Source organism: Xiphophorus hellerii, chromosome 11 (genome assembly GCF_003331165.1).
Source record: "Xiphophorus hellerii strain 12219 chromosome 11, Xiphophorus_hellerii-4.1, whole genome shotgun sequence".
Classification (NCBI taxonomy): Eukaryota; Metazoa; Chordata; class Actinopteri; order Cyprinodontiformes; family Poeciliidae; genus Xiphophorus; species Xiphophorus hellerii.
This window is the reverse complement of record NC_045682.1, coordinates 23629275-23654351: the sequence shown is the minus strand read 5'-3', so window position 1 is coordinate 23654351 and position 25077 is coordinate 23629275. Positions and strand designations below refer to the sequence as shown.

Sequence of the window (25077 nt, the reverse complement as noted above, 5' to 3'; positions counted from 1 at the left end):
ACTGAGAACTGGCCTTTAGAACTACTTGCTGCTATGGGCTGTATATAACTGATTTAACTTAGTAACTGTTACACATGGGATTAGTTTGGAACTTTAAAATTAAGCATATTGAAAATTTCAAAATAAAAGCCCTGAATATTTTTACATGACGTAATTGCTCTTTTTGGCTTTATTTGACTTTTCCATCCAAAGCACTGTTACACATGGGATTAGTTTGGAACTTTAAAATTAAGCATACTGAAAATTTCAAAATAAAAGCCTTGAATATTTTACATGACGTAATTGCTCTTTTTGGCCGTATATGACTTTTTCATCCAAAGCAATGTTACACATGGGATTAGTTCGGAACTTTAAAATGGAGCATAATAATAATTTCAAAATAAAAGCCTTGAATATTTTTACATCAGGTAATTGCTGTTTTTGGCTTTATGTGACTTTTTCATCCAAAGCACTGTTACACGTGGTATTAGTTTGGCCCTCTGAAATGAAGCATACTGAAAATTTCAAAATAAAAGCCTTGAATATTTTTACATCATGTAATTGCTTTTTTTGGCCGTATATGACTTTTTCATGCAAAGCACTGTTACACATGGGATTAGTTCGGAACTTTAAAATGGAGCATAATAATAGATTCAAAATAAAAGCCTTGAATATTTTTACATCATGTAATTGCTCTTTTTGGCTTTATTTGACTTTTTCATCCAAAGCACTGTTACACATGGTATTAGTTTGGCCCTTTGAAATGAAGCATACAGAAAATTTCAAAATAAAAGCCTTGAATATTTTTTACATGAAGTAATTGCTCTTTTTGGCTTTATTTGACTTTTTCATCCAAAGCACTGTTACACGTGGTATTAGTTCAGAACTTTGAAATGAAGCATACTGAAAATTTCAAAATAAAAGCCTTGAATATTTTTACATTACGTAATTGCTCTTTTTGGCTTTATTTGACTTTTTCATCCAAAGCACTGTTACACATGGTATTAGTTTGGCCCTTTGAAATGAAGCATACTGAAAATTTCAAAATAAAAGCCTTGAATATTTTTACATCATGTAATTGCTCTTTTTGGCTTTATTTGACTTTTTCATCCAAAGCACTGTTACACATGGTATTAGCTTGGCCCTTTGAAATGAAGCATACTTGAAAATTTCAAAATAAAAGCCTTGAATAGTTTTACATCAGGTAATTGCTGTTTTTGGCTTTATTTGACTTTTTCATCCAAAGCACTGTTACACATGGTATTAGTTTGGCCCTTTAAAATTAAGCATACTGAAAATGTCAAAATAAAAGCCTTGAATATTTTTACATCAGGTAATTGCTGTTTTTGGCTTTATATGACTTTTTCATCCAAAGCACTCTTACACGTGGAATTAGTTCAGAACTTTAAAATGAAGCATACTGAAAATTTCAAAATAAAAGCCTTGAATATTTTTACATGACGTAATTGCTCTTTTTGGCTTTATTTGACTTTTTCATCCAAAGCACTCTTACATGTGGTATTAGTTCAGAACTTTAAAATGAAGCATACTGAAAATTTCAAAATAAAAGCCTTAAATATTTTTACATCAGCTACTTGTGTTTTGAGCATTATATAACTATTTTATCCCAAGGACTATTACGCATGGGATTAGTTTGGCCCTTTAAAATGAAGTTTAACAAAACTTCCAAAATAAAAGCCTTGACAACATTTTAAATCGTACTGAATGGTGCACGTCCGCCTTACTTAACGTTCTTGCGGTTCTCCGCGTGCCACTGATTACGTTGCGGCGTTCTTAAGCGTCGATGCCAATTTGTAGCGTGACGACGCCGGGCCCGAACCCCACGGGCGCGCCTTGGCAGGCCCCTGCTAAATTTCTTCCGAAATTTTCTAGTTACTTGTTGAGATCTATTTTGCAATTGCAATGTCAACAAAATATGAATTAAGCTCAGACATTTACAATAACTCAATAAACTACAATAGAAGGATTAATTTATGGCTATCCAACTATGAAAGCTTATGTGACTTTTATTACATCTTAAAACATGCTTCAAAACTTTTAATTTACATTAGAATAAAGAAATGTGAATTATTTTAAGCTTTCCATTTAGAAAACATGGGATCTTGTTAAACTCCCCATGCTGGCATTGGGAGCCCTTAACAACAGATTAGTTCTCTTATGCATTTGGACAGTTTTATGTTTTTAGATACTCTAGAAAAATTAGGCTTTTGTCGTGATGTGAAATAATAGAAGAGAAATGAAATCAAGATTTAATAGAACTACATTTGGAATCAAGATTATGAAAAATATAAGGGGCAGAAAATGGGTTCTTTATTTCTTGATGGAGATCAAGACACGTAAATGACTTTTCTGTTAATGCTTTCACAACTGAAAAGTAAACTTCTGAGGAGAACTGCACTTTTCATAAAGAGGGCTTAATGAGATGGATTTTTCAATCTGAAAAGCTCAAATAAAATAGTGACTCAGCTACTGTTATTCTTAGAAAAGTAGTTTGCTGCAGGCTCACAAACCCTGCAGGGAAAACTAGATTATTCTGTCTTGGTTTATTAGGTGGAGTGCAAATTATAAGAGAGACATGACATTAGCAGGCTGGTGTATTTATTAGAGTGCCATGTTTGTTGTAAGAAGTACAGCTGAAATAAAATTAATCTTATACAACTTGAAATGGATTTTAGAAACACTTTTTTGGGGGGGAACATGTCGTATTATTTAAGGTTAGCTCATCTCTAAATTAGTAGTTAGATATTTAACATTAGAAAATAAAATTTTAAATGTTCATAAATGTTCATAACCATAGTAAATCATTACACTAAACATGTATCAGCTTCTTTTGGACCTGTGCTGGATATTAATTTAATGTTTTTATAAAGACCTGATTGTGTCTTTAATAAAGGTGATGATGATGATGATGATGATGATGATGATGATGATGATTGTGATGATGATGAGTAAGTGATGTTTTGTTTTACAGCTGACTAAGAAGGTTTAAGACCGTTCATTTTGATGCCACATCTAAACTTTGCTTTACCAAAACAAAAAAGTGAATAAATAACTTATTTTACATTTAGTGCCTTCTAAAGTTTCTTCACTTGTCTTTTCCACATTGTGTTTTGTAGCAACTACAAACTTTGACACATGTTATTGGGAATTTATGTGACATAATGATAAATGGCCTGAATTTTATCTAGTTCACAAGACTCCAAATCACTTTACACTATGCAGTCATTCACCCATTCACTCACACACTGATGGTGATAAGCTACATTGTAGCCACATCTGCTCTGACTGACAAAAGCAAGGCTGCCACACAACTGGTGCCACTGGGCCTGCTGACCATTACCAGCAGGCGAAGGCGGATGAACCGTCTTGCTCAAGGACACAATGACTGACACCAACAGAGAAGTTGGGTTTTGAACCGGCAACAGGCCAAATCTTTATCTCCTGAGTCACAGCTGCCAACAAAATATACACCAATAAAAACTGATATTTGTGAAGTGGAAAGTAAATTGGATTTGGATTACTTAAAAAACTGCATTTACAGCTACAGGTGCTTTAGGATAGAAATGGGTTTTCTTCCTTCGGTGTCATCTATTTACCTTAATTCTATTTCCCACAGGATAATTTTCCCATAAGTTTCTGAATAGGGGATGAGCACCATCCTCCACATATTAGCAAAAAATGTTTCTTATGGCTTTCTTATTTCCTCTTGTCCTTAGTGTTAAAAATTGCTAAATGCTCAACTTATAGGTGTAATATTGACAGATTCTCCCACCTTGCCAATGTTGATCTGTTGAGCTGTTGGTCTGAGCTACCATCAGCTGCTTGTCTGTTTCTCTGCCTAGGACTCGTGTTGCTGTAATTACACAAAGATTGATTTTTTTATTTTGAGGTATTGGAATAAAAGGGAAGAGAATATACAGTATATTGGTGCAACACATTTTGAGCTTTCTATTGGTAAAAGTGATTGAAAACCAATCATTGTACACTTCATTCTGTTGTTGTATTACATAAAATTTAAATAAAATACTTTGACTTTTTTCTTGTAACATAAGAAATGCATATAAATAAAGTACCAGTTACTGAGGAGATCAATCTCTGATAAAAGCTAAAGAGACAACAGAGTGAAGCAGAATTGATCCCTTTAGCACAATAAGACAGGGAGAATGTGGATTGACTTATGTGTGAAATACTGAGCTCACGAAGATCTTCATTAGAAAAAGAGGAAAAGAGTGACAGTATATGGAAAATCAGAGGAAATCAGATGTGTTGGATGGATGAAAATATGCTTTTCCACTTATTCAACATGTGTTTCATACCAAACCCTCCTAGAGTATTTGTGGATGACAAGGTAAATCTTTATTACATAGTGTTTAACAAAATCTACGTTTTTGTTTATGATTGTGGAAAATATGCATGTTTTAGTTCCGTGTCTCCTGAAGCAGAATAAAGGTTATCATGGTTTTACCTGCCTTCAAATGTGACTCACTGTGTACAGTGACAATATGAAGATTGGTCATTTTCCAGCCTTGTTTGAATTACAGCTTAAGTGGTTTTTTAAAACTATTGCTTTGACTATACAATTGGACAAGAACTTTGAGGTACACAATCAGATTTCCTGATTTATAAGGATCAATGCAAATGTGACAGTTAAAATGAATGTTCCTTTTTCTTTACAATTTTTAGCAGTGGCTAAAGGAAATGGTTTGTGTCAAATTATATTTATATCCCATAAAAACATATATTACACATAAAAGGCTCCAGGATACTAATCGACTTAAATAATGAAAGTATAAATGAAAATAGTTGCAGAGGGTACAACACTGCAGATTTGAAGTCTTTCATGCATTGCATGCAATGAGTTCTTCAGTCCTTGAGAGTTATGCCCTGAAGCTTTTAGATGCATCCCTGCTCAGATACTCTTGGATCATGTGAATCATTCATTACCTGTCCATTGCCAAACATGATGGTGGGCTGAGAAGGTGATTCCACCATTTACTTCCGATGTGTTGGAGTATGGATACATCTAAAAGCAGCTGCAGGATGACGGCTCTTGAGGACTGGACTTGGAGACCCCTGCTCGAGTGTTTTACTGAGTCAGCATCATAGGGGCACCGTTACGTAGTAATTGTATAAGAATGTGACACCATGTCAGCTGTGGAGGGACTACTGTAGCATTCACTGTCCTGTTGTATGTGAAGGTTTAAGAGATAACCTAATCATCAAGACAGCCTTGTCAAAGAATAGAAGCATTCATGTGCAGTACATTCATGTTCCACTTAACAGGAGGCTGCAGCAGCTCTGCAAGAATGCTCTGAGTCCAGTAGAAAAGCAACATTTAGTTTTCTCTTCAAAAAGCATTTCATAACTCAGATAAATGATCCAGAAGTAATTTACAGGTCGCTTTGATGAGAGCCTGATCAGAATCTCCTAATGCCACAGAAAGGAGATTCATTCTTTTCTGCATAGTCTTATTTAGCAGAAAATGCGCTAGGCAATCCTTTATGAAAGGAAAAGAGATAATAACATCCCACAGCTCCTAGCTGCTGCACCATTCATTGAGAAGCTTATTTCTTGTGCAGTTGCACAGTTTGAAATGTTCAAACACAATTCTGAGAATAACAGAGTGAACTTCTTTAGTGATGTTTCTTTTCAGCAAGTCATCAATAACCTGCTGAGTTTCTGAAGTTAATTTGATGAAACTTGTTACACGCCCTATCACATTTTGTTCAATGTTCTTCTTTCTCTGCCTAACTTTATTGGGTACGGCCAAGGCTGCTGGTGAAATTAATATTGTAGAGATTTCATTAAAAAATTAAAAATAAAATAAAATAAGGGTGTGGCATCATGCTATCCACTGATGTCCCAAAAAATCGTGTGAGACATGGTCAACCTTACAACCCAAAGTGATAGAACTGTCAATTAAAGCATTATTCAGAAAAACAGGCAAGTGCATGGCTTTTGGAAAAGTCCTGTTTGCAGTTTTTCCAAAATCTGTGGAGGGAACTCAGCAAATGTGGAAGAAAGCAGGACATGTTTGCTGAACAAAACAAAACCTTTTGGCCATACGAAAAATGCTTTGTGTGGCAGAAAACTACCATTATTCATCACCCTACAAAGTGATGACATCAAGGACAGAGTGAAAATCCATGCCACATTTTTAGAAGTTTTATTCCTGAAACTTTTTGAAAAAAAAAAGGTTCTGATCAAGCTTGCCTTTTAGATAAATATGTGCCACACACAATCCCAATAGTTAGTGGTTATTATGTGACAAAGTGTGGGCTTTGTTTGTGTAATCATAAAAAAAACTGAGACATTCCAAAGGAAAACACAAACTGTGAAAATGTTGTATGAAAATATCATATATGTAATCTCAATATGAGTTTTTCTTTGAAACGTCTCAAACTGGTGCCTATCGTGCACAAAAAAATCTTTATTTTTCAAAGTTCTTTTGTGAGACTTTAACAACTTTTAGTTTTAGTTTCTCCTATGCCTTCGCTCAGCTCACATGCGGGAACTAAAATTGTTGCCAACTTTAAACTGAACTTTGTTATAATCTCAGGATCAGGTGCATATCTCCCTATTCCTCACCACATGCACAAAATAAGCAAATTATTCATTGGGCCTACAGTGTTTGTAATAATGCTCACAGAATTATTACTCCAGTTGCAACCTGCACCTGGTCTTCTGATAAATACAGACACTAGCAAAATGTTTTGTTTTTGTTTTTTTCATATGACATCTGCGTTGTGCAATTCAACCTTGCAGATATTTTTAGCCTGCAATAATATAAATTTGACTCAGAGTTGTCAGAGTCAAATTTAAGGTGAATCACAACGTTTTCTCACCCCACACAGTGAATGTAAATAATTCAATACAGTGGAAAACAAAATAGCATGTAAAGTAAAATGAAGTGCTTCCCTACCTGAGCTGTGTTCAAATTGATAGTCTAGGCTTTAATTATGTTTCCCAAAGGTTAATTAAAAATTTTATCTGTTTTAATTTTTGTTTACACCAGAATTTGTCATTTAGAACGGTCTTTTAAAAGTTTAGACTCAACTGTACGTAATATCTATTCATTTTTCCTTGGTGTGCAAAAATAAAGTGATGTCTGTCAGTGCATCTTCCTTATACTGTGTCTGAGTTGTTCCTATATTATATGAGACTCTGTCCCATAAAGACTTATGAAAAACACTTTATTCTATTGTTGGTTCAAAATGTCCAGTTTATTCACTGCACCCACTCCCCACTTAGTACTTTTTTTCCACATTTTCTTAACAAATAGTAGTTTGTCAAAGACATCTACTGTGCCACCGCACTACCTCCAGCTGCTCGTCTTTCCTGCTCCTCTTCATTCAGGTAAATGACTTTATCCAGTTGAGTGACTTTGTAAGGAAGCAAGGACAGTGTTTTAGCTGAGCCCAGCAAACGGGGAGAGCAGCAGCAGAGAGATAAAGAAAAGGGGGGACGAGTAAAGATTCATTAGAGGGATTTTTCATAGTTCAGGCACAAAATGTCCTTGCCTTATGCAAAGCAATGACTCACCCTCTTGCTCCATGTGTGAATGGCTGGGAAGCCTGACTGCAAACTGGACTTATCAACAAAGCAGTAAAGCCTGCTCTCATCTGTGGCAATGCACTTGCTTTTTGATCTTTTACATGGTTTTTATTAATTCACAATATGACATGTTTTGTATTTTAAGTTTCAAAGGTCATCAACAGCAGAGGGATTTTCTATTGTTGCAAATGCATCAGTAAGAGAGTCTGAATAAAGTAAAGGAGACAGTGAAGCTCTGGTTTATAGTGCGCTGTTATTTTGTTTTAAATTCAGGGCTTTACAAAAGTATTTGTAAACTTGATATCTTAAAGTTTCAGTGCAAATTTTAAGATATGTTACTGTGATTTTATGACATAAACCAACAGGATGCACAGTCTTTTTTTCCCCACAAAATCAAGTCTTTTTCACTGTTATGTTTTTGGTTACATCCATTTTCCCATCAACTCTTACCAGACTCCGTCATCGTGGTAAGAACAGTTTCCATTCTGCAGCACTGTTTCAACATGGGAATACTGTTTTTAATGTGATGCACAGTGCAACCAGGACTTTCTTATTGCCACTTCTTATATATCAAGGCCAGATTTCAGCATAGCATAAAGAATAGTAGCCCTGTCACTCCACCTGGGCTGCAAGTATCTCTGCAAATAACGCAGAGAAACACAATCTTGGATAGCAAACAGCTTATGATTCATATGTCAAAAACAAAAATGCTGCCTCAGAGTAATGCTGCTGAGTAAATATTTCATGTTGACCTTCACTCAATAGTAGCTGCTGATTCTTCATCTGGTCATAATGTTTCTGCAAAGTAAGAGGCATCATCTGCTCCGACAGCCTGTCTGTCACTATATAAACTTTGAATAGTCCTTTCATTTCCATCGTCCCATCTACTACATTATGAGTTTTAACAGGCAAAAACGTTAAATAAAAGCAGAGTTTAATACTTTGTTTTTCGGTTTTGGATTTTCTACACTGACCAGTAAACTCTGCTCAGCAATTCTTCACTACTAAGCTCTGCTGCCGCTAAGCAAACTTTTTCATCACAGTCGTTGTTAAGAAGCATTCGGCTTTACAAGTTGATGCTGAAAAAAGTCTGCAGCCTAATGAATCATGTCTGCAAAAAAAATAAAAAACCTTTTCGACTTTTATACTATATATTTATGTCCCTCTCTGAAGACTTGCCAGTGGATGAACCGCTATAATAAATTAAACCTGCCAATTACCGCCCTCTCGTGGTTAAGTGGCGAAAATACAACTATTCAAAGTTCAGTGTACTATTTATTGTCTGTTTGTGTGACATGTTTAACATATTTCCTTCAGAATCCTGTTATATAATAATAAAAGCTCTACTACTGAAATAATCTTTTTGTTCATAAATATTTTTTTATGCAATAAAAACGGTGAAGACTTTCAGAAATATATTTCTATTGACAAAATCTAATTGCCTTCATTTAAAGGTAAATGTTTACAAAGGCCAGTTCCCCTTCTCTGGCTTGAGACTAAAGCCTTAGTTATTAGTTTAATCTGTAACTAAGCTTTTTAAGACTACAGCAGACACAGATCCACCTTCAGAGGTTTTAGAGACTCTTTAGCAAAACACTTTCTTTCTTGTTGATGTTGGATCTACATTAACTGGAATTCTTCAAATTTATCATTTAATAGATATTTAAAAATCCTCAACAACCACTGAATTCATGTAGCACACTTTTGATAATGATGTGAAGTTCTGTATGAAAAGCCAAGATAAGTGAAACAGTATTTGTTATTTTTGTTCATATGAGACTGCAGATGTATCAGCTTGTTAATGGAGAAGGTGGCTGTTTGGCAATAGAGGCTCATTCATTTCATTTTACATCCCTTCCTATTATTTTACCCTTCTAATGGGTGCAGATGAGATTAATTAGGCTTAAGCTTGAGCAGTAAAAGCTTTGTTTGTTATAAAGAAGGTCATTAACCAGCATCCTTGGGTAATGACATCACAAATAGGACTCATTAGCAGAGCTCCCAGGAGTCAAAGAGGCAGGAGAGAATCATTTTATCTAGGGTCACTGAGCTCTGTTTGGTGACAAAATGTCCCCAAAGGGAGTACTGTTCATTACCAATGTCATTATTGTTGTTGAGTCATTTCCTAAACAACAACTTTATACAAAGCAACAAAGTTTCTTGGAGGAGACTAATGAACCAGCTTTGTCTAATGATACAAAACATGCATACAATTACTGGGCTCCTATGGTACAGTCAAAGCTGTAAATATTAAATTTCTATTCTTCTATTCTGAACTTGCTATTTTATTGTAATTCAAAGAAGTGAATGGTAAACTTTTTACAGAGATTAGCAAACACATTATTATTCGACTGTCAGAAAACTTTGATTTTCACTCAAGATTTACAGAAAATCCGCAACGGACACAATTTCTTTATATAAGATTTGACATCTGGTTTGATATAGATTGGAATTTCTTTTGAATTTCAGTTGGAATATTGAAACAGCAGCATATGTCAAAACATAAGTACAGCATATCTTAATGTTACATATGTTGGGAGTCCACAAGGATAAGCAGCAAAATCTTGACGGAGGTCTCTTCTTGTTAAAAGAAAGTGGTTCCGCTCCGTTGTCACACTTTCACATCATAGGATGTTCTTGGAAAGTCAGTGACTTTTTGCAGTTGACTGGGCAGATTTTGCCAATCTGCCTTTAATTATCATCTTTTGCATTGGATTACAAATTGCATCAACTTAGATAGCATGCAATGGAATTTGAATCTAATCTAACTTGAGCAAACAGACATGTTTGCAAATCTGTTAATATGAATGTAATTTGCAAACAGACTGCAAATGACATTATTAGCTGTCATCCATTGTGATTTTTTCTATCACACAGAAACTACAATAAATTAAAATAAAATCAATAATAAATTTATATATTTAGTAAGTTTGAAATATTCAGTTTGAGCTGTTTTGAAACTTTAGCAGCATTAAACATTTTGTCTAGGACATTAAGCACAATTACTAGTTTTCTCATACTTATAAAACTGACTTATAATTTGCATTAGTCAATCATTAATTTGTACATCGGAAACTTGGTTTTAAGGAATGAATGACTTATTTATGAAATGGCATATTTACACGCCACATACACTGTATAGTAAGCATAGAAATGATTGCTTTGATAATGCAATTATCTGAAAGTTCTACAATTCTGGTTTCAAATTCACATCTCGAGACAATATTAAGTACCGGAATTTCGCTTCGCAGCGGAACCATTGGAACAGAGCATGTTTTCTGGTGACACTTCCGGATTCTGCGTAAACATGTCCCCTTCCTCTCCTCGTAGTTCAGGTTGGTTATGCAAACGCAATGAAGCTTTGCGCTTTATGAAAATGTGCTTTCTGCTCCACAACAGAAGGAAAATGTCCATAATGGACTGAGCGGGCAAAACAAGAGAGGTATTCTATTTTATTATTATTAATTAAACATTTCACGGAGAGCTTATCGCCTTTCCTTAGGGATTGGATGTAAAACTTTATGTGAGTAGCAGTTTGTTTCTAAACTTATTGACCGTTCACGTTATACGGAACAAAACATTTGGAGTTATATTATTTGTAATAATAACAACATTAAGTGTTCGGCGGAGGTGGGAGAAAATTAATTAAAATCTATATATAGTCATTTAATTTTAGAACCCTGTATTGTTCTGACAGAAGACTTTGAGTAGAAGTTCAGCTACGTTATTGAGAGACCGATCTAGTGATAGTTGCTCTCAAAACTGAGCCATTCACAGTTTTAAACGAAACAAGTCCAACATTATAAGACATGAGGCAACTAACATGTACCAAAAGTTCATGCAGGTACTTATGATTAATGGCTCACCTGTAATCCTGACAAGTCAAAGATCTACATGAGAGGAAAAAAGATAATAACAGTGAGGAGAGAGAATCAGTTTTCAGTTTTCTATAAATAAGATTTTTATTATTGGTAATATCAAAATTATGATGGTCCAAATCTGTGAATTTACGCTTTGCTTGTAGGAATACGGAGGTGTACTGCTGTGCCTCGTGGTGGCGCTGTCAATGAATAAAGTAGGCAGTTGGCGCATGCGCATTGATGTCTCTCTTTATATCGCAAATATATTTGCTCAATTACACGTTATAAATATTTTTGATATTGCATTGTATGTTTAATAAATGTGATTGACATATTTATTCTTTCAGATTGGCCATAAATGCAGTGAACATTCGGGGTGAGGCAGAAAGTACCATGCCTCACTGTTAGGGGGCAGCGTTGAACCCCAAACACACAACAGGTAACAGGTGATCTTCCTCTACACATTGACTAAAACAGTGGAAAAAATACAAAAAATTAAAGTCAGATTAGAACCATTCAAGGACCATTGTACAAGAAGTACAATGTTCTGTTTTTTCTAAACGTATGCAGTTGATGATTTTTAGATACGAATTCTGACCAGATCTTGTTTGTTTTTCTACTTCTTGCTGATTTTCACAGCCCGAGTCAGTGTTGTGTATATAAATAATCAGGATGTCTTATCCTTCACCCCATGACCGCACCCGTAAAGAAGACGAGGATGACCCTGTTGATCAGATGATATCCCGTACTGGCTGTGCTGAGCTACATTATGCTGTGCAGCAGTGCATGGCTGAACATCAGGACTGGAGAGCCTGCCAGAAGCAGGTTCAGAGCTTCAAAGACTGCATGACAAATTTCCAAAACGCTCAGAAAGAACGGCGGAAAGCCCAATCGCAGACCTCTAACAAGTCAACAAGTTGAACTCACAAATCCATGTGGTTTTGGAATAAGTTCAAGAACTGTCTGTGATACTTTTAAGACCAAACACTGAAGTAAATGTCATAATTACCAATGAAAATAAACTTTCAAATGTGACATGGCTTGAACTTGTTTTTATTTGTTTTATCTCGTTTTCAGACAGCTGAAGGTTGTAGGTCATAACTGACTAGTATTTGTAGCTTCTTATAGATTGTCCCACATTCAGACTTTTATAGAGACAATTCAACCTTTTTGTGTTAAGATACAGAAAAATCTGCAGGTATTCATCTGTATAAGTTAAATAACTTTTCAAAGCTAATGGAATTGATGTGCAAGCTTAAAGATATAACAAGTCCAGTAATGAACCAGTTGGACCTCTCTGTAGACCAAATTAGTGAAATAAATAAGGTATTTCATAATGGCTTTCAAAGTTTTAAGTTAATCTCATGGGATAAACAGGGACATATATTTTATCTGGTACGCAAGTCACCTTCCCAGCTGTCCACCTGCAGCTTCTCAGATAAACCCCATACTGTGCTGCAGCTAAACGACACTCATGGAACATTAGGTGAGCTGATTTACTTTAGTTTTTAGTACATCTGTGATACCAGTATTTCAAATAAATGTCAACACTTTGCTTTTCAGACCTTACTTTTAAACAGATGCCCTCTTTCAATAAAAGCTTTGCAGATGAGTGATGTCTACCTTTAGGACTGTTTCAAACACTTCTGTCATCATTCACCCTCCAGGCTTCTACATTGTTGGATTTGATTCATTTCCCTTCATATCTGTGTATTTCATCTTCCTGGCATTTGTTTATGTGTTTTCAGTGATGTTTAACTGTTTGCTAATTTATACAATTGCTGTGAATCACAGTTTGCACACTCCAAAATTTCTGGCCATCACCAACCTGGCAGTGATAGATTTAGTCTTTAACTCCTGCATCATTCCTGGCATGATAAAAAATGTTCTAATCAAGGATAACTTTGTTCCATTTAACCTGTGTCTTGTACAAATGTTTGTGTATTATGCATTTGTAGCACTAGAATCATATGCACTCACAATACTGGCCTATGACAGGCTGATTGCTATATGTTTCCCGTTTAGACAAAGCTCAGTCAACACAGTGCGCAGCATGTGCTGCATTATCAGTGTTACCTGGTGTTTAGCTGTTGGAGTGGCAGGATTTTCAACAATCATAATGACCCGACTGTCTTTTTGCAACTCTGTCAGAGTGGTTAGTTATTTTTGTGACTATGCACCTGTGTTTCGACTTGCCTGTAATGATAACTCATTGCAGTGGTCCACAGCTTCATTCTCCTCCATTTTTGTCCTCGGGGTGCCTTTTGTTTTCATTTTCCTCACTTATGTGAGCATCCTGGTGACTGTGTTCAGGATGAAATCTGTGGACCGACGAGTGAAAGCTTTGGCCACATGTGTTGAACATATAACTGTCGTTGCTATATTTTACATTCCTATTTTTGTTATTTTTGCCATTGGATTTTATTCAAGGGTAGTTGAACCAGAGAAGAGAGTTCTGAGTCTGTCGTTGGCATCTTGCATGCCTCCTTGCATTAATCCTATTGTTTATTCTCTGAAAACAAAAGAGATCAAAATTAGAGCACTGGCTATCTTTAGAAAATCTAAAGTTAATGCAAAAATCTGAGCAAAATCCAAATCAATCCTCGTAGACTCTAGAAATAACAAATAACCTAGAAAAAATAATAATAAACAGATCTCATCTCTGCTTTTTCCTTTGTTTTTTCTTTGTTGTCTTTAATATCAATATATATGAAGTTTTCAGTGAATTACTTGATTTTCTGGAACATTTCTCGGCTGATTTTATTTTTAAATTAGGGTAGTTTTTTTTTCTTTACTTAATTCTTATGTATGGATGCATTTATCTGTAGTCTGTTGAGATGTCACCACACATATATGTACTGTGGTACAATTTTTTGTAATCTGCACCTTGTAAAAGTCAATTAAAACTAACGGTTCATTCTACCACAATTGTCTTCTGAGGCTTGATTTTATGTGTAAATATGATTTAAATTATGTCAGGTACTTGTATTCTCTAAGTGAAATTTGGTTGGAACAGTGCGTTGAAAATAAATTTTACAATGGACAATCTTTGCATTAGCTGTTTTATTTCACCTTGTTACATTTACTGTTTAAATTTAACTTAGTTGGTTAATGTAAGTTCTTTGAAGATCAGCAATATATAAGAAATAAAATAGTCTAAAATGGAAATGAACTTTTATCAGATTGATTCTAATGTTTCACAATTCTGAAAGGTTTTATGTCTGTTCTGCAGTATTTTTATTCTATCATTAAATATTTGTGAATATATTAATAAGTTGGCCTACAATGTTGTTTAAGAAGATTACCAGCATTATGATATGGTAGCTAATATTACAAGAATGTTTTTTAATGTAGAAGTATTAAAAGGAGAAGTATGCAACATTCTTTTTTTGGTAATATTTTATTTATATTTGATTATTATATTTCCATTAGTTCCGTTTAATATACAATATTTATAGTGAAGCCGAGGCAGTAAAAGGACAAAAGGCTGACCTCTAGTGGTTAAATGTGTAAAGTGCAACTTTGATATGCACGCATTGCTTCATTGTTTTATGAATTTAGATAAAACATTGTCTGTTTAAAATACAGAATAATCCTACCAAATATCAATGTTAAAGAAAACAACTGAGTAAATTACAGTTTAGGTTAACAAAACACATTTCATCTTGCTATGTGGACTAAATAGGAAGCAGCAGAAGATGCAAATTTACATATTAACATATTTTGGGCAGCTGTATATATTAGCTTATCACAATAGCATATTCATGAAAACAGCTTAGCCTATAAAAGAAATGATAAAAGCCTGTAGTTAAGATTTTATTTGTTAAAAACAGCAACAGTGTTGGAAAGTTGGGGTATGAGAGCCTCCGCCCAGAAACAGCTCATCTACAAACACCTGGTGAATCATTCAAACAAGAAAAGCAAAAGATCTTGTGATCATGTTGACTCAGAATATTAAGGGAGCCATAATCTGTAGTGAAATGAGTGCAGCACCAACATAAGGAGACTTAATGAGAAAGAAGAAATTACTTAAAAAAATGATTGATTGCACTGATATAACTAGACTTGAAGTGTTTCTCCATCATAACTTAATTATACAAAGGGGAAAGTTGGCCAACCTGATTACATTGTCCCAACTGGTAGCAGTATATGCTGTGTGGCGCTGTTGCTTCGCAAAACACACAGATTGATTAAGCAAAAGATCTTTGTACATAAATACTGAAGCAGCATTTCAAGACAACAGAATGGAAGTAAAAGTTTCGACACAAATGGGTCTTCAAAATGGACAATGACCCTGAGCGTGCCACCAAATTAGTTAAAAGTTGCTTACAACAAAGTTATTGCTTTAGAGTTGTTTGTGGTTGGATATTAAAAGATGCATGTGTGGAAATCTGTTTGCAAACCAGACTCAGATACAATAGCTCTGTCAGGGGAAATCTGTTAAAATTTAGCAAAAATATTTTGAAGGAAACCAAAAATGTTTCACCTTTGTCATAAAGATTAAAAGGCAATTTTACCACATAGAGAAGACATAAGATATAAACTTCTGAATTTATAGAAATAAAAACATACTCTCTCTCTTATTATTCTCACATTTAGCAATTAGAAATAAATTATGGTGATCCTAACTTATCTAAAACAGGAAAAATATTGTATGCTGTACAGAGCCAATGCTTTTGGATAAGAATGCTCTTAAGATGTTAGTAATAATTTCATAAGCAGCTCCCATTTGATTCTGAGTTTTTCCCTTTCAAAAATATCCCCATTGTGGGACAATAAAGAATAATTCTAAATAAAAGTTAAAACATGCAACATTTGAAGCAGTAAAGATACTCTAGTGACATCACAAAATTACTAATAAGAAACTAAGCCAATTTCCCATCTCTTCAACTTTATGTTTGCAACATTTCAGAACTTTGGAGCAGATTGAACCAATTGTAAATATTAACAATGGGAGTTTAGATACTCAGTTTACTAAATCAACATTTAGATAATTAGGACTTTGTTTCATGCACAACAAATGTTTGTCAGAATAAATTCGGTCTTGCTCTCTTAGGGACCAAATTAGTAGAATAAACAAGGTATTTCACAACTAGGTTTGAAGTACGCAATGTGAGTTGAATCTCATGAGAAAGGCTAGGCAGCGTGTTGTTACAGTTTGCATTTGAGGCTGTCTACCTGCTGACTTTGATATAAGCTGTGCAATATGGCTAGACTTGACTTTAACACGAACCCTACATTTTCTTTTTTCAGATAAAAGAGATTGAAACTGAGGCTCCGTCTTTCAGCAAACGCTGTGGGAATCGGTGATGTCTTCCTTTCGATCTGTTTCAAACACTTCTGTCATCATTCACCCTCCAGGCTTCTACATTGTTGGATTTGAGTCATTTCCCTTCATATCTGTGTATTTCATCTTCCTGGCATTTGTTTATGTGTTTTCAGTGATGTTTAACTGTTTGCTGATTTATACAATTGCTGTGAATCACAGTTTGCACACTCCAAAATTTCTGGCCGTCACCAACCTGGCAGTGATAGATTTAGTCTTTAACTCCTGCACCATTCCTGGCATGATAAAGATTTTTCTCATCAAAGATAATTTTATTCCGTTTAACCTGTGTCTTGTTCAGATGTTTGTATATTATGTATTTGTAGGTCTGGAGTCTTATGCACTCACTATACTGGCCTATGACAGGCTGATTGCTATATGTTTCCCTTTCATGCAGAACTCAATCAACACAGTGCGCAGCATGAGCTGTATTATCATTGTTACTTGGTGTTTTAATGTGGGAATGATAACGTTTGCAATAAGCTCAATGACCCGACTATCTTTTTGCAACTCTGTCAGGGTGTTCAGTTATTTTTGTGACTATGCGCCTGTGTTTCGACTTGCCTGTAATGATAACTCACTGCAGTGGGCTGCAGCTTCATCCCTCTCTGTTCTGAACCTGGGAGCACCTTTCATTTTCATCCTGCTCTCCTATGTGAGCATCCTGGTGACTGTGTTCAAGATGAAATCTGTGGACCGACGAGTGAAAACGTTGGCCACATGTGTTGAACATATTATTATTGTTGCTATATTCTATATTCCTCTTCTTGTTATTTTCTGCATTGGGTTTTTTTCAAGGGTAGTTGACCCAGAGAAGAGAGTTTTGAGTTTGTCGTTGGCATCTTGCTTGCCTCCTTGCATTAATCCTATTGTCTATTCTCTGAAAACTAAAGAGATTAAAATCAGAATACAAGTTTTGTTTAGAAAAACCAAAGTTAATACAAAATTCTAATAACAATCCTTGCTGACTTTCCAGTGATAAAGTGGAAGGTGTGATCAAACCCAGAATTTAAAAAAATCATTTAATTTTTGTTCATTTCACTAATGAAAATTTATGGTACATTTTATTTTGTACATATACTGTTACAATTAATAACTTCTGACTTAGTTGTTTGTCTTTATTTACTTCTAATTTGGGAACATGTGATATAAATCTTTTTGTATAGCCAAATGTTTTTTGTTATTTCCACAGATTTCAAGAGATTTTTTCAAACCTGGATTGATAAATTTTTTTTCCTAAGCCCATTTTAGATATTTATGATTACATCTATTATCTGTAACTATTAATCACCTTGAATCTAGACTAGTCACATGTCTAAACGTATGTAAAAATATGCGTGTTAGTTATGGAAATTTTCTCAGTTTGCTTGTTTTTTGTGTCAGCAATTGGGCAACAATTGTTTCTATTTTTTCTTTCTAAGTTCTGATTAAAGAACTTAGAAAGAAAAAATAGAAAAATAACTGGGTTAAATGATCTTTCATAGCAATAAATAAAGAATCAAATAAATATATCCAACTCCTTGTATCACTAAAATGAAAATGAAAATTGGCCTTTTATGCATCAGTGGTTTTAATATTAAAATATTTACAATGTAAGTTTTCAAATAAATACATTTTTCTACCACTATTTTGTGATCTGTGAGGCTGTCATTTTCTGAAGAACAAAACCAGCCTTTAGGAGGGAATCAGTCCCTATTCACACCTTTGAACTTTGAAAAAAGTAATGGATTAGCCAGCTAGAAAATTAACAGAGAGATGTGCATTGTTTTTTAATTAGAAAAATAGTTAACAACTGTACATGTTTCTTAAAATATACTAAATAAAATGTATCATAATATTTTTGATGCTTACTTAGGTAAATTAATCTTTCAGCTCATTATTTTCCGTCTGCTTTTATTTTGTTAGCAGAACAGCTTAAAATTATATTTCAGAAACTCCACAAACACCTGAAAATGACGGACAAAGGGACACAAACCGGGTCACTATCTTGATGCATGGGGACATCTGTAAAAGGTTGCAGCATTAAATGTACGGTACTCCAAAAATAAATCACTCATATGAACGTACACAGTATGATGAAAGCCTGACCTCTAGTGGTTAAACGGGTGCAGTATATATCATATCTCAGGTTGTCGCTTTAGAAGAAAACATAGACATTGTCTATCATCCTGTTTTGTTCCTTCATGACATTAAAATTCATTTTAAAAATCAACAATTTTTTTATCTACTGAATGAAAGATTGTCCAAAATAGGGACTGGGTGAACATCCGGCCTCTCAGTGATTTCAAGTGACAACAATTAAAATCTGACCCACCAACAGATGATATCCAAATTGACATCTTTAGTTTTAATTTTAGCCTTTGGCACAGCCATTTATTAAACCTGGGCATATATAGAAGAAAGACAGCACCATGTTCTTCTAAAATCTTCAAAATCCAAATAAACAAAAACTTGGTCTAGCAAAAAGCAGGAAATGTTATCCTTTTCTATTTTAAATAATAAACTGTAACCTTTTTATGATTCTCTACAATAGGTTGCCCACTTGCTTGTTTCATTAATAAATACTACATGTTTAGTTTATTTAAAAACAAGAATTGTTTGAAAAAATGTTGCTATTTTTGACTTTTATGCTTATAATTTTTATCGCTCAAGGCAAAATGTTTGGACACCATAGTGTAAAGAAAACAATCTGGAAGCATTTTTTGCCCCTGGTTTTGACTTTGACTTTAAACTCACTTGCCTTTATTTCTGTTCCACAAACCCACCAGACTGTGCTCACATCTTCTCAGTCTATTACTATTGCATGACATCTAAAGCAATTTATGCATAGCTAAATCCACTCACTAAGTAGCTTTTAAACCTGAAAATTTGCTATTGTTGACACACATATCCAAGAGCACCAAACCATGTCTGTCATTTTTTTCTGAATTCAAGTAATACATCCAGCTTCCTATAGATTTAAGCACAGTCACATAACCTAAATATACTACCCAAGAACATCACTCAAGTCCTGCAGCATGAATCTCCTGACATAAATCGTGACTTTTCCCCTTTAAATCAGTGTAAAAAAGAATAAAAGGGTTCCATTTATGACATTTACCACCTTACCTTTTTCTTTTTTTTTAAAAAAACCCTGATGTAAACAACTTCATAATAAATGTTAAATGTTTACAGAAACATTAAAACTATCTGTGGCATTACACAGGTGATCTAAAAAGGCCTCTGACTGAACACACTGTTACAGACTCATTGAAATTGATGCTAAGGATTAAAAACGGGTTACTATCTTGATGCATGGAAACATCTCTTCTTCTTCTTAGGAAGCTTGATTTTCCAATCATATCTACATTACAGAAAAGATGCACCAGTCTGGACTGTCATTTCTTGTAGACACCTTCTCTGCTGAATCTCCAGTCCAGTCTGTCGTCCATGTGATAACAAGTCACAGTCATCTCCTTTGTTTTGGTCAGAGTCAAGATAAGATGGTGGTCCCACAAAGCAACCAGCTCTCTGGACTCAGCTTCTGAGCTGAGCTCTGGAATGGTATTTGTTTTTGGGTTTATGTGTTTGTGTGCTGGTTGGGGGTGACTGTGTGGGAAGATTCATGTTGAAGGTCATGGGGGCTGGCAGTTTATTGAGAGACTGGGACTGTTTAATTCTGGAGAAGTTCTGATTGGCTGGCTTGTTTGGACTTTTGGAAATATCTCTGGATGGATTCAGGAGTTGTGACAGTGGGTTGGGGTTGCCCCTTCTTCTGGATTACCTCTGGCCCCAAATGTATCTACCTGCCTACCTTTCCCCAATCACTTTTCATATATGTATTTTATTTAATTTAAAACAAGTTTTAAAAATAAAGAAAACAAGTCACCAGTGGAATGAGAGATGCTTATTTTCTGAGCTGCAGCAGCATCTCCTGGAATCCTGCTAATCCATTTCCTTTGCTTTTGCCAATCCGTTTCAAATCATTTTCTGATTATACAGTCATGAAGCTTCATAGAGGCAGAGATAATGATCCTGCAAAACAGATTTTATAAAATTGCAGATAGTCTGGCTGGGTCCTTATCACTGCTTCAAGTATGAGATCTACAGACCTCATGTTCCTCATTATGATTGACAGATGATGTGCTTTGAATTTCTTCCTCCTCTCTCTCTTCTTTGCTCTTCCTCTGTGTCTTTGAAGTCTCCCGTTTTAGCTCATTGGGGATTTGGGATTAGGTAACTTTGAATAATCCATTCAGCTGCTGTGAGATGTAAAAAATAAATAATAACAAACTTCTAGCTGCAAAGCATCTACATCCAGAATGAAAAATCATTTTAAAAGTAATCATTTCCAGCAGAAAAATGTTGCCGTATTGAGGAAAATGATTACAATGCTTGGAATAAAACACCCACTGTATCAATCTGCCACATTGTGGGGTTTACTTCTAGACTGTTAGAAAATGAGGAAAAAATGTTGTGCAAGGTTTTTACTGTGTGCATACAAAAAGCATACAAAGAATAATTTCAATACAAATAAGCAAATGTTTAACTTTTGAAGATTAATATTGTAGAAAGTCAAAAAGGATTGACAGTCACATGGATGTGAGCAATCTCAAATTATAGAAAAAAAACTAACAAAGAAAAGTTCAAACATGAATATGTACATTGGAAACAACAAAGATCAGTAGATATAGCATGTTGTAAGGCAGCCAATCAAAATATGCTTTGTTTTTTCTACGGATTCAACCGGTTGATATAATTTGCAATAGGCTGTGAGTTGCATTTCCACATTCAGGTAATTAGATCTTCATTTTGATCACAACAAACAAGAAGTGTACGCCATGAACTCGGTCTCTCAATGGACCAATTTACTGGAACAGATTAGATATTTCACAATTACGTTTAAGACTAATCTCATGGGATAGGCTTTAAAAATATTTCCCAGGTACACACAGTCACATTTGCAGGTATCTTCCTGCTGACACTGGAAGGAGCTTCAGAAAGAGTTGCAGACAGACAGAACATTAGGTAAAGCAATTTAAAACTAATTTAGAATATGCAGTACTTATAGTTTTCATTTAACTTTGCTTATTTTTCTGACAAATCTTGACTTTTCTGTTTTCAGATTAAAGATTTTCATTCTGAGGCTCCATCTTTCAGCAAACGTTGTGGGAATCGGTGATGTCTTCCTTTCGATCTGTTTCAAACACTTCTGTCATCATTCACCCTCCAGGCTTCTACATTGTTGGATTTGAGTCATTTCCCTTCATATCTGTGTATTTCATCTTCCTAGCATTTGTTTATGCTTTTTCAGTGATGTTTAACTGTTTGCTGATTTATACAATTGCTGTGAATCACAGTTTGCACACTCCAAAATTTCTGGCCATCACCAACCTGGCAGTGATAGATGTGGTGCTTAACACCTGCACCATTCCTGGCATGATAAAGATTTTTCTCATCAAAGATAATTTTATTACGTTTAACCTGTGTTTTGTTCAGATGTTTGTATATTATGCATTTGCAGCTCTGGAGTCTTATGCACTCACTATACTGGCCTATGACAGGCTGATTGCTATATGTTTCCCTTTCAGGCAGAACTCAATCAACACAGTGCGCAGCATGAGCTGTATTATCATTGTTACTTGGTGTTTTATTCTGGTATTGATAACATTCGCTACAAGCTCAATGACCCGACTGTCTTTTTGCAACTCTGTCAGGGTGTTCAGTTATTTTTGTGACTATGCGCCTGTGTTTCGACTTGCCTGTAATGATAACTCACTGCAGTGGGCTGTATCTTCAACCCTCTCTGTTCTGAACCTGGGAGCACCTTTCATTTTCATCCTGCTCTCCTATGTGAGCATCCTGGTGACTGTGTTCAAGATGAAATCTGTGGACCGACGAGTGAAAACGTTGGCCACATGTGTTGAACATATTATTATTGTTGCTATATTTTATATTCCTCTTCTTGTTATTTTCTGCATTGGGCTTTTTTCAAGGGCAGTTGACCCAGAGAAGAGAGTTTTGAGTCTGTCACTGGCCTCTTGCATGCCTCCTTGCATTAATCCTATTGTTTATTCTCTGAAAACCAAAGAGATAAAAATCAGGACACTTGCTTTGTTTAGAAAAACCAAAGTTAACTCAAAAATATAATTAAACTCCAATCCTTTTCACATTATGACTGAGTAATAACCTAGAAACTGTGGTTAAAAAAAATTAACAAGGATGTGCAAACAGTAACTGCTGGCAACATTAATATGCGTTTCTGTGAAATTTGGTCAACTCTGTGGTTTGAATATCAGCACAATTTTGCATCAATGTGTCTTGTGAACAGAAACAATAACCATACATTTAAGGAAATAAAGTTTTGATTAATGCAATTCAGTCTCTATTCTTATGTTTTGTAAATAGCACCTGCTTGTCCTTTTAGCCGAACAAGTGAACCACTACTTAGAACAAATAAATAAACTCCTATCCATGTTTCAATGTATAGTTTTGTCATGTAAATACTTCACGGCATATAAAAACTACACCTTGTTTACAAAATGTTTCAGAAGAAATGTTCCACCTATACTTGTTTGCTATTGTAAAATTTTATTTAGATATACAGTATGTCTGCGTAACTCAGTTGTTGAAATCTTACCAGTCTTTTAAAAATGTTAAGCTTCCTGTTTCTATAGAAAAAAATAATATTTCAAATCTGTAACTGTTATCTGCAAACACATTTACAACTTTATTACGAATGCAAAATGTCTAAATGTATGCAACACCCTGCATCAGTGACGAAACATTTTCTCAAGACAAATGTATGAATTAAGAGATTTTTTTAAATTGAATCTGTTTATCTTAGGCAATAATTTCATTTTGGAGAAAATCTTTGACAGGAATAATGCAAAAATATAACACCTGGCCAACATCAATCCTAATAGCAGTCAAATCTTAACACTAAAATTTATTCAGCTGGAAACAAAATTTATTCAGCTGGATAAACTGTGTTAGTATAAGAAAAATCGGGTGCTGTTTTCATTTATGTGAATATTTTGTTGGATTATTAGAACCGTGGGTCAAAACTACTAGTTTATATTTCTGTAAAACGGAAAGAGAACTGCAAAATGTTCAAAGCCTGACCTCTAGTGGTTTAATGGATACAATACAGATTTGGAAACGTCTGAAAACTGACAATGTCACTAAACGGGTCAGTTGTATAGTTACATTTACTTGAGTAGTCTCTTCGAAAATAAAAGAAAGAAAGAAAAAGTTCTTCTGTGAGTATTTTTCCTGCTCCATATTTTTTAAACCTTTGCTTGAGTAATATTATTTTAAAGTAACACTTTTCATACTCGAGTACAATATCTGGCTATCCACCTCCAGTTATTTTTCTGAATGAAGAACAGGCATCTTTTAAGAAGACACACTGTTTATGTAAAAGTGAGATTTCTTTACATATTCATTGTTTTAATGGGCAAACTCTACCAATTGGAAGTCTAGTTAATACTTAATAAGATGTTCATAATGGTGGCCATTGTGCTGCCTTTTGTAAGTTAAGCTGGACCAGCAAGGTTGAAAACCGTACTAGAACGCCCCCTGGTGGAGATTTTGTTATGTTTTGGTGACGCTAAAAAAGAATATAGATCCAAGATGGTGGAACGCAACACGAACAGTTCATGATTTAAGCTGATCATTATCCTTATACGTTGTGTTTCAGACAAGATTTGTTCGTAAGTATTGGTTAATTGTGAAAACAATAATTGTCTCTTTGTTTTATGTAACTGTGGTGTAAATAATTGTACGCTGGAGTCATTTAGGAAAAAGTTGTTTTTTTTTATTTTTAGCTAGCAGCAAGAATAGCTAAGTTGCTATGTTCGTTGGCTAATACTCAGTCTTGTATGTTTCAGTTTATGATGGCCAAAGTGATTGCAGTGGTCAGAGGCCACTCTTCAATAAACAAGCAGAAAAGAAATTAGTTTGGTTATTGGAGCGTCGTTGTCTGGATGTCTAGCTGCTGAAAACTGGAAATCTCAGGGCGAGGACAGCACAGTGGCACTTTGCGCTCTAACATATCTAATGTATTGGCTTTAAAAGTTTTATTGTAAGGAATTTGTGAATTTGTTGTTATTTTAATGTATTTTGTATCTGAACAAAATTATTTGTGTTTGCAGAGAAAACCTGTCACATTTAATATCTTTATCTTCTCATATCCTTCATAAGGAAATGAAGATTTGACTATAGCGATGTGACCAACTCTTTTTTGGTATTTTAAACTTTTCTTTTTGTTATTTAATGCTTTTTAACACTAAGTTAAACAGCATAAAACTAAACCAGAGAAAAAAAATAAAAACTTCAGGATTCAAATTTCCATTT

The 25077-nt window shown here is 34.7% G+C and overlaps 4 protein-coding genes across 7 annotated transcripts; all 4 read left to right on the top strand.

Moving 5' to 3' along the window:
• Nucleotides 1–10826: 10826 nt before the first annotated feature.
• coa4 (cytochrome c oxidase assembly factor 4 homolog) lies at nt 10827–12449 on the top strand. Of its 4 annotated transcripts, none has more exons than XM_032575452.1 (4): nt 10827–10889; nt 11579–11629; nt 11762–11853; nt 12054–12449. In XM_032575452.1, exon 4 carries the CDS (start codon nt 12087–12089, stop codon nt 12333–12335), a length of 249 nt encoding a protein of 82 aa, XP_032431343.1. In that variant the 5' UTR covers nt 10827–10889; nt 11579–11629; nt 11762–11853; nt 12054–12086; the 3' UTR covers nt 12336–12449. The 4 variants fall into 4 exon arrangements, with proteins under 4 accessions (XP_032431343.1, XP_032431342.1, XP_032431345.1 ...); XM_032575451.1 differs by having other exon boundaries at nt 10841–10996; XM_032575454.1 differs by lacking the exon at nt 11579–11629 and having other exon boundaries at nt 10841–10996.
• Nucleotides 12450–12545: 96 nt separating this feature from the next.
• LOC116727820 (olfactory receptor 1496-like) lies at nt 12546–14336 on the top strand. The gene has a single exon (XM_032575450.1). The coding sequence runs from the start codon at nt 13030–13032 to the stop codon at nt 13996–13998; it is 969 nt and encodes a 322-aa protein (XP_032431341.1). The 5' UTR covers nt 12546–13029; the 3' UTR covers nt 13999–14336.
• Nucleotides 14337–16663: 2327 nt separating this feature from the next.
• Nucleotides 16664–18297, top strand: LOC116728711 (olfactory receptor 2AT4-like). The gene has a single exon (XM_032576994.1). The coding sequence runs from the start codon at nt 16724–16726 to the stop codon at nt 17690–17692; it is 969 nt and encodes a 322-aa protein (XP_032432885.1). The 5' UTR covers nt 16664–16723; the 3' UTR covers nt 17693–18297.
• Nucleotides 18298–21665: 3368 nt separating this feature from the next.
• Nucleotides 21666–23129, top strand: LOC116728070 (olfactory receptor 51E2-like). Its single transcript, XM_032575840.1, has 2 exons — nt 21666–21747; nt 21845–23129. Exon 2 carries the CDS (start codon nt 21901–21903, stop codon nt 22867–22869), a length of 969 nt encoding a protein of 322 aa, XP_032431731.1. The 5' UTR covers nt 21666–21747; nt 21845–21900; the 3' UTR covers nt 22870–23129.
• Nucleotides 23130–25077: the final 1948 nt, after the last annotated feature.